Below are 9,031 nucleotides of genomic sequence, written 5' to 3'. Positions count from 1 at the left end.
TACTTAACTGTACAGTTGAGCCTTGTGAGCAAAGGGAGGCTTAAACTTACATTTCATTTTAGATATTGTGGCACTATAAAGGATTTGATGTTAAAAAAAGAAAAAGAAAAAAAAAAGGTCACCGTGTTCTCAGAACGGACTGCTTTCACCTGTTAGGTTTATCGGGCTTGGAGTGTGGGGTTTTTTTTTTTTGTTGTTGTTGTTTTTTTTGGCCTCTTACCCCTTTCTGGGAAGGATCTTGGCGCTTCTCATCATTGTACCTGCACCGCAATGTTGCCCATTTTGAGGTTTTTTTGGTTTTTTTTACTTTTAAGATGCATATTTCAGTTTTTTCACAGAGGACCAGTGCTTTCTACAGCTGATCCAGCATTCTATTTATCCTCTCTGACCTTTATCCTTTCAGGTATTTGGTCATTACTCTCCCTTGTTAAAGAAAAAGAGCTTATTGAGAGAAAATAAATAAAGCAGTTGTGATTTCTTAAATGCACTGTTGTTTCTGTACTCTCACTCTCGTACCTCAGATTCTTCTGATGACAGCAATTATCGGGATGAATAGTTTGCAGTTTGTTGAATGTGCGGTGTCCTTGAAGGTTAACTGTGTACTAAATATGTGAGCTTCAAAGGAAAGTTTCAAAAAAAGCTTTTTAAAAGTTGTTATTTTTGTCAAACAGAAAGCTCTGGGGTCAAAATCGGCCTGCTTAAGACGATCTGGCCCACTGAAAAATGTGAAGGGGAACATGGATTTTGTGCTTCTCAGTGTATTTTCATAGGTTTTACAGCTTTTCCTCCATGCCATTCATGCTATCCTAAGTAGGTAATGAAGTAATAGATGAACATTAAATTAAGAGAATATGAGAACTTTTTGGCTCAACAGTTTAAAAAAATAAAATAAAATAAACAACCTTATTTTAGTATTGTAGGACAGCCTGGCCAATAAGCTACCATCATTTTTCAGTAGGAAATTTTATTTATTACATATTTATTTCTTACAGTTTAAGCCCTGAGAGTCATGCTGACAGCATGTTACAGCAACATTTCTTTATCATGTAGAAAATGAAACGTACTGTTGGAATTATACTTGGGTATTTTTTGGTTTTTTTATACAATGATATCTTAAGGATTTAATGTGTGGTTAAACTTCTTTGTGCTGACAGAAAATAGAATTTAATTTGGTCTGGCCCACTTAAGATCAACTTTGACATACCCCATGAAATCCATGCAGGAAATTTACTTACCAGACACCAGAAAAGCAAGGCTGGGTTGGACTCAGCCTTGCTTTTGCCCTCAGATTAAACTTTTTTTTTTTTTTTGGCATGGATTCAACAAGTTGCTGGAAACATTCCCCAGAGATTTTGGTTCCATTTGTTGACTGCACATCAGGATGCGAAACTCCTGTTCCAGCACATCCCAAAGGTGCTCTGGTGGACTGAGATTGGCTGTGGATTCATTCCAATGTCCAAGAAAGCAGTTTGAGGTGGTCTGAGCTTTGTAACTTGGCACGCTGTCCCGAAGAAGCGCAAACTGTGGACATAAAGGGATGGATATAGTAAGTAACAACACATAGGTAGGCTGTGGCATCTAAATAATGGTTATTGATTTATTTTGTATGATCAGCAAGCACTCAGAAATTCTAGTAAACTCCCCAAGGCCCACAAAATAAATGTAAGGGTCACGAAAACTGAGGAGGCACAAAAAGAAAGCTCCACGTATTTTTCTGCCTTTTTTTCCCCTTTACTCTCAAAAAAACCCTCTACTCTCTTCAGATTTGTTTACACCCACTCTATTATTCGGTCAGCAGTGGACACACAATGCAGGTTTTTGTGTCTTGGGGGCAACGCCTTTGCTGCTTTATTTCTTTTGTGCCGTACATTGTTTTACTGTCATCACAAAGTTATCTTTAGTTAACGTCCACATGTATTAATAACTTCCGTAGTAACACAGCAACAACGCACCTGTGTAGTTCAGGCACAGTGACGTCACTCGGGTCAGAGATTCCGGAGATTTTTGCGGCGTAAAAAAAACCAAAGGAGGCGAGCCTGGACGAAGAAAGTTTCTCCTTCCTGCGTGACTGCGGAGCGGGAGTTTGCATACCTCACCGCGCAACTTTCCACGAAGCTTTTCGAGTGTTTCTTAGCGAGAAAGCTAAGGTAACTTTTCTTTCTTCTTCTTCTTCTTCACTGTCTGAGGACAGAAAGATGCACCATCTTCTTCTTCGACGTTTTTCTTCCTGTGCTGCACGCGTGACGATAACGATAAACAGCGAAAAAGTACCGCCTCGCTCTGAAATTGTCTGAAAACTTACATTTTAAAAAAAATATTTAATTAGTTAATTTTCTTTTTTCAGCATTTTCTACTACAAACAGAATCCAAGCAGGGGAACAATGGCTCTTGGCTAAAAGCTGGTTGTTTTTCATCAATACTGCCTGTTCACACAGACGATCCTCGTTAATAGGACTTTTTTAATATTTAATATTCGTCAGAACCCTTTAGCAGTTCACAGAAGGGTTGCTTAAAATGCAAAAAAAAAAAAGAAAAATCCATATCGCTCCTTAACAGAAAATACGGCAGCCATCTTTGCCGCATAAAGTTAACTCTTCAACTGATTTATGAAAATAAAAAATAGAACATTTATGTTCGTATTATTATATTGTCATTTTTAATTAATAGATGACGGTCGACTGTTTTTGATTGCTAAGTTGATTTGCACTCACATATTTAGCTTGCATTTGAAGACAACGCAATGTTATTTATGCTGTTAATATTCAGATGGTCTAGTTGTTTGTTGTATAGTGTGTCTTAACTGTGTCTTAACTAATTCAGAATAAACAAAAATAAGGAATAATTAACACATTTCTGTGCCTGTTAAAAACAAAAGAAAATCCTACATTGTTCATTTTTAGCCTTCTACCATAAATAAAGAGCTGACAAAAAAAAAAAAAAAAAAAAAAAAAGCTGTTTGCTAGAGTTTTGTTAGTTAACACTGAAGATAGACAAGGTCAATCTGAGGTGTTTGCTCCACACACCTGAGAACTGCCAGCTCTCGGTTCATCATTTTTTAATTTTTGCAAGGAGACGCAAGATCGGAAGTTTTGTTTTCTCTGTGTTCATAATTCTGTTAATTTCGACAAGCTTTCCAGTACCACTGGCTGAAATGGAGCTCCAAACCATGAAACAGCCTGCACTGTTTTAAAGGTGGCTTTAGACACCCACGGACTTACATTTTTCCTGACCTCCTATGTATTGATGATTATTTGGATTCATCACTCAGACTTTTTCCCACAGACTTTCAGTCCAGTTCTTGTTTAGTTTTAATTTCCCCCTGTTTCCCTTCCTTAAAAATGTCTTCTTGACAGCCACTCTTCCACTGAGACCATTATGTGTGTTTATTTGAATTTAGATCAACAGGAAACTAGATGTGTTCCTTTGCATCACAGGAGGCCACTCTGCGTGGAATGAGAACTGTGTCGCCCACTGGTGGTTTGTTCATAAACATCAGTTTCTCAGATTTCAACCCCAGAAATATAGAAAATGTTAAAAACCTGCCCAGTAAACAAAACAAACAAAAACAGTGTATTCAAAAAGGTTAAAACAAATATCAAAAACAAAATGTAAAAACCTCAATTAACATATGGAACTGTTTACATGTTCACAAACAAACAAATGACATTAGGTATAAAATGCTCTCGGTTGATGCCAATACATTCCTATAGGGTGGTACTATAAGCCGATACATCTTTGCATAACAGGTCTGTTTCTCTGATCCAGGATGACCACCAAAAGTGCTGTCAGGCCCGATGAAGGCCTGATGATGATGCAGGAGCTTGATGACCGCCTGAAAGAGCAGATTGACAAACTGGAGCATGTTCGTCTCGCTGCTGTTGAACTGAAGGATAACTTGTCTGGGGTACTTTCATTAAAATGTTTATCTATCATATAAACAATTGTTTAATAAAATTGTATTATAAAGAAACTTTTCTGTTTTTTTTTTTTGTTTGTTTGTTTGTTTTAAATTCAGAGCAACAGTGATCTAAGCCAGTCTATCAGTGACCATTTGGAGTGGCTGAATCACCTGTCTGAGCGAGTTGAAACTCTTCACATGAACACAACTGTTTTTATTCAGGTGGGAACGGGATGGGTTGTCTGAGGGGATGTAATAAAATGTCTATCTTTTTGTTATAACTGTGATTTTCTGGCATTATCAGTCAAAAAGCTCACTTCAGCAATGAAGGCAGGACTCCTTTTCACTTTTAAAAAAATGATGGCAGTAGGGTTCACTTGGGCACTAGTAGGAAGACCTGAAAGTAAACGACAAAAACTGTGACAAAAAGATTTAGGAACAGTTGCAATGATTGTTAGGGGAGTTTACTCACGAATTGGAAAATAACCGTGAAAATTCTTTGTATGTTTTCCAGATGAATCCAAAACCTCGTGCATGGGCAGGAAAACAGAGTTCCAAATATGGGTACCGCTGGGGTCGTCTCCACCAAGCAGATGATGCTCTGTCAGAGTTTGGCTGGTCCCCCATTCGCACACGACGTGGCAGCGATGCGGCCTCTGAAATGTCCTGTAATTGGTGACCGTGTAACCAGCTCCATATGTCAGCTGAGGTTCCAAAATAACATGACTATGTTTCACATTTTGTTATAGCTACAGTTTTCATGGATTTAATACTTTTCTGTGGTTTTGGTCTGCTGTGTACTATGTTACTGAACACCCTGTATTGTTATTAAAACCATGGCTTTTTAGTTTTGGTTACCTTTGGGTAAGATTCTCTCTTCTCAGCTCTGTCTTTTAGCAACTTAAACATTTTTACATAGTTAAACTCTCTAAACATTTTTGATATATTGCAAAGTAGGAAATTTGTTACTTTATTAAGTTTATAAGTTATGTTTCAAAAACTGTAAATAGTGCGATGACTTCACTCTTGTTTCGGCTGCTCTCTTTAGGGGTCATCTACTTCCATCTCAAACATCCTATGTCATTCCACAACCACAACTTGTCTCCTTATTATTCACTCATGTATTCTGTCTTCTACTGACTTTAATTCTTTATGGAAATCTTGTTCTCAATGATTCACATGTTTGATTCGGCAAAGATTTTATTTATCCGGGCTTTGAGACCGGCAATAGGGGTACACTGGCTTGTGTGGTGACTTCACACAAATCTCGTAACAACAATATAGGGGCACTTCGGTTTGTGTCCGTGTCTGATGCAAGGTGCTGTTTAACCGTGAAATCACCGCACGCTTTGGCCGGCAGAGGTCGCTGCTGACAGGCTACCATTATGTCATTGTTAACCACACTGTTGTGAATAAAGTTTTGGCAGAACGCGTGGTCGATAATTCTGGAAGGTGCGCCTGGTTAGTTAAAGTATAAACACCTTTCCCCGAAGGAAACTCAGCTAAACTTATTTTTGTATATATATTCAACGTTACGGGTATTGCGTGAACAACCGACAAACATGGCAGAAAGCGACTGGGACACCGTAACTGTCTTGAGGAAGAAGGGGCCGACTGCTGCCCAGGCCAAATCCAAGCAGGTTAGTGCAAACGCCTTATTCCGTTTGTGCTTCCCTTCTTTTGCTGGCTAACAACATTTTCGGATATCTACCTTACTGAGTGAATTAATCGTGTGAATTAATGTGTTGGTAAAAGCTCTTTGTGCACGTGGTCGTTAGTTGAAGCGCTAACAACCATCGCACATCCTTCTGGTTTACTTCAATAACAACAGATATGGACGCCCGTTTCCGTTAATGTTAGCTAGCAAGATGAACCGCCTCTAGATGAACGGTCGTGTGTGTTTTCTAACTAAGCAAGTGCTAGCTATCTTCGGAGGAGGCTAGCTAGCTAACCCTTCCTGCACTAACTTGAAGCATATTTTTCTTTATACCACAGTTAGTAGCATATGGTACCTTCAACAAAACAAACTTTACACGGATAATGGTCACACTAATCCTGGGGTAGCCTCTATAATATCAGTAGTGGATGGTCAGGACAAAGGCTACTCCTCACACTCACTTTGGTGTTTATTTATACGAATGGTGTGAATGCTCATCAGCAGGCACGTAGCGAACGTCTTTAAATGCCACAAGTATAGTTTAACTGTAACTTAAAGTAATACTTTAAAAAAATCATTAAAATGACTCACTAAATAATTAATTTTGGAAGTTAAAGAACTGATTATGACACCATTTTGACATTATGCTGCTGCTGCTGCTGCTGCTGTTGTTGTTTTAAACGTGTATTGAAAGGAGGGTTCAAGATGTCATTTTGGGCTCATGTGGGTTGGCTGTGGTGTTATAAATCCTTAGGACAACTTTCTTAAAAGAGTGGACTTCAATGTCACATCTCTGTGTGTGTGTGAACGCTTATTCCAGCTTGAGAAATCTGAAATATTGTTTGTATTCAGGTTCAGTTTGTGTGCTAAGGTGAACTGTCTTAAATTCAGTCAATATGCTTTGATAAACAGATTGCTTACTTATTAACCAAATGGCATAAGGCTAAAGAGTGTGTGTCAAGAGCTGGGTCGTAATGCAATCTGCTGCAATGTTATGACTTGTACTTGTCCTATATTTTTTTTCTGTTTTGTTTTGTTTTTTCCAGGCAATCACATCTGCTCAGAGACGTGGGGAGGAAGTTCAAACATCCAAGAAATGTAAATTTGCAATAGTTGGTTTTACACTATAAGAACTAAGTCCACTTACTCACCTGTGTTATGATTACTACAGTCTTTGCATGCCCGGCATCTTTCGCATTGCCTAGTGAAGCTTTGATTTTATCCACGGCTTGTCATGCAGGGGCTGCAGGGCAGAACAAACAGCACCTTGTGACAAAAAATACAGCCAAACTGGACAGGGAGACAGAGGAGCTGCACCATGATAGGGTTCCACTGGAGGTGGGCAAGGTCATTCAACAAGGCAGACAGGAAAAAGGCCTGACCCAGAAAGATCTGGCCACTGTGAGTAAACAAATGTATTATGCTTGTATAAACAGTGCACAGACTGCTGGAAAATGTGCCATGTCTGGTTTTATAAAGCATCTCAGAAAGCAGTCTACACATATCGAAAATAAAAGTAGTAGTTGGTAAGATAAAGCAAAAACCAAGTCAGTGACGAGTAGTTTGAACGTTGTTGTGATATCAATATGATCCATGTTTTTAACATGATCACAGTCATGGGCAAAGGTTTCAGCAGTTTCACACAGTTTTTACATGTTTCTGGGGAATAGTGAAGAACAATGATAAGCATTTCAGAAGTTTCACAGAGTTTTATTGTCAAATAATAAATAATATAATTTATGCAAAGAGGTGTGCTTCAAGGCCAAATCCTGACTGACAGGTCTCCGTTCCCATCTTATCAGGGCTCAAAGTCGAGTAAAGTTTGTAGGCTTCACTTGCTTTTTAAAGGATTGACCATGTTAAGAGTGTTATCAACTTCTTCATGCAATCCCAGAGCAATTTGGGGGTGATGTGTGCATGATCGTGCACTGTTCAACAAGGCAAACATGATAGCTTAGCCAAGTGGGGAATCTATGGTGAGTTTTTTTTCCTCACTGTAATCCTAGAAACTTAAAAAAGGAAAGTAAAGTTGTTGAAAAATATCAAAACTTTAGCCACGATTGTACTTTGGCTGTTGGTTACATTTAAGTATTTGCTAGCAAAGTAATTTTCCAGTGCAAACCTTACAGTTGGTGTTTATTATAACCCTGCAGTTATGTGAAATGTGCTACCCACACTTACCTAAAAAAAAAAAAAAAAAAAAAGAACAATACAGCTGTTCAGTAGAGCTACAGGAGTACCTTCTTTCTGGCTTTTTGGCTGTATGGTTTCCCACAAGTTCTAAATTATGTATTGCACACTTTTCTCAGAAAATTAATGAGAAGCCTCAAGTCATTGCTGACTATGAGTGTGGGAGAGCCATTCCTAACAACCAGGTCATGGGGAAAATAGAGAGAGCAATCGGTAAGTGTGTTACTTTTAATTTTTCTGAAAACAAAATGTTGAAGTTTGTTATTATTATTAGTATGACCCACGTATTTTTACCTTCTACCATGAACAGGACTGAAGCTGCGTGGGAAGGATATTGGCCAACCCCTGGAGCCTAAAACCAAAAAATGAACACAAAGCCTCGAAATCAGCCCTCCCCAACCCCTCCTGTTATCTGTAACGGAATCCTGAATCCCCCTCCCACCTCTTAGAACCTTTAAAAACTTTCCTTTCCTTTCCCCTCCCATCCGATCCTCTTTCTGGGCTGATCCCACCGGTGTCCTGTCATAGGACCTGGTGCTTCACTGCAATGCAGGCTGCATACTAACAAATCATCTGAAACACTCTCGAACACCACAAAAAATGAATGATTGAATGCTTTTTAAAGCATCACAAAAAATGTTCAGTGAAGTTCTTTCACCTACGTCTGCTTGGGCTTTGACACGATAAAAGTCAGATTTTTCTTTTCTTTTTTTTAAAAAGGTGAATTATTTTTCATCTTCAGACTAATGTTAATTCTGAGCATGATGTTAAACCAGAAGTGCTTGATTGCATCTTTTCACTCTCTTCAGACAGTGGGTGGATGTCATTACAATGTTGAAATGTTTTAATGCTGTGCGTTGTTTTGATCTATAAATAAAGTTTGGCAGTTCATGAATTATTCTTTGTGTGACTTTAAAGCTAGTGTGGCACAGAATGTCTTAACAAAAACAGTGAGATGTATATAGATACAGATAATATATAGTCTTTTAAAAACTACATTTATCCCAGTAACACTTCAGTAACTACTTCAGGTGAATTTTGGCAGCTATCTTTGAAATGTCCCAGGGCACTTATTTGGAAAGTTTTGTACACATAATTTCCAAGTTAAACTTTAGGTTCAGTGGGCATGAAGACACAAAAAACATGTAAGGAATCACCAGCCAAATCTTTGAAAAATACAAAAGCTTTAAAAGTCTGGCGCCTTTGTAATGGGTAACTGCCAAAGATTTCCATTCAGGATCCTTGGAGTGTTGTATTTTCGTCATGCTATACCTCTGTCACAAGGC

General features: G+C 38.4%; 2 protein-coding genes and 1 long non-coding RNA gene across 4 annotated transcripts; 2 read left to right on the top strand and 1 right to left on the bottom strand.

Annotated features, from left to right (window-relative positions):
* Positions 1-193: 193 nt before the first annotated feature.
* LOC100692562 (uncharacterized) lies at positions 194-2,092 on the bottom strand. The gene is made up of 2 exons (XR_267114.4): positions 1,953-2,092; positions 194-1,521 (listed from the first exon to the last, which is right to left on the bottom strand). It is a non-coding gene; the product is annotated as an uncharacterized LOC100692562 (long non-coding RNA).
* LOC100692291 (uncharacterized) lies at positions 1,434-5,539 on the top strand. 2 transcript variants are annotated; one of them, XM_013277431.3, is made up of 4 exons: positions 1,434-1,546; positions 3,766-3,904; positions 4,016-4,120; positions 4,413-5,539. In XM_013277431.3, the coding sequence occupies exons 2-4, from the start codon at positions 3,767-3,769 to the stop codon at positions 4,575-4,577; spliced, it is 408 nt and encodes a 135-aa protein (XP_013132885.1). In that variant the 5' UTR covers positions 1,434-1,546; position 3,766; the 3' UTR covers positions 4,578-5,539. The 2 variants fall into 2 exon arrangements, with proteins under 2 accessions (XP_013132885.1, XP_003455009.1); XM_003454961.3 differs by lacking the exon at positions 1,434-1,546 and adding an exon at positions 1,992-2,147.
* edf1 (endothelial differentiation-related factor 1) lies at positions 5,294-8,640 on the top strand. Its single transcript, XM_003454960.4, has 5 exons — positions 5,294-5,538; positions 6,602-6,653; positions 6,796-6,956; positions 7,865-7,958; positions 8,056-8,640. Exons 1-5 carry the CDS (start codon positions 5,461-5,463, stop codon positions 8,112-8,114), a joined length of 444 nt encoding a protein of 147 aa, XP_003455008.1. The 5' UTR covers positions 5,294-5,460; the 3' UTR covers positions 8,115-8,640.
* Positions 8,641-9,031: the final 391 nt, after the last annotated feature.

This window comes from Oreochromis niloticus, linkage group LG7 (assembly GCF_001858045.2).
Source record: "Oreochromis niloticus isolate F11D_XX linkage group LG7, O_niloticus_UMD_NMBU, whole genome shotgun sequence".
NCBI classification, from domain to species: Eukaryota; Metazoa; Chordata; class Actinopteri; order Cichliformes; family Cichlidae; genus Oreochromis; species Oreochromis niloticus.
Note: the sequence above shows the minus strand (reverse complement) of the source record. Positions and strands in the feature narration are given on the sequence as shown.

What these genes read in the sequence shown, in the direction of transcription:
- LOC100692291 (XM_013277431.3), top strand. Translation starts at nt 3,767, where the DNA reads ATGACCACCAAAAGTGCTGTCAGGCCCGATGAAGGCCTGATGATGATG. An exon ending in TGAAGGATAACTTGTCTGGG is followed by an intron (nt 3,905 to 4,015) that starts GTACTTTCATTA and finishes TTTTAAATTCAG; the next exon opens with AGCAACAGTGATCTAAGCCA. An exon ending in ACACAACTGTTTTTATTCAG is followed by an intron (nt 4,121 to 4,412) that starts GTGGGAACGGGA and finishes TATGTTTTCCAG; the next exon opens with ATGAATCCAAAACCTCGTGC.
- edf1 (XM_003454960.4), top strand. Translation starts at nt 5,461, where the DNA reads ATGGCAGAAAGCGACTGGGACACCGTAACTGTCTTGAGGAAGAAGGGG. An exon ending in CCCAGGCCAAATCCAAGCAG is followed by an intron (nt 5,539 to 6,601) that starts GTTAGTGCAAAC and finishes TGTTTTTTCCAG; the next exon opens with GCAATCACATCTGCTCAGAG. An exon ending in CCCAGAAAGATCTGGCCACT is followed by an intron (nt 6,957 to 7,864) that starts GTGAGTAAACAA and finishes CACTTTTCTCAG; the next exon opens with AAAATTAATGAGAAGCCTCA.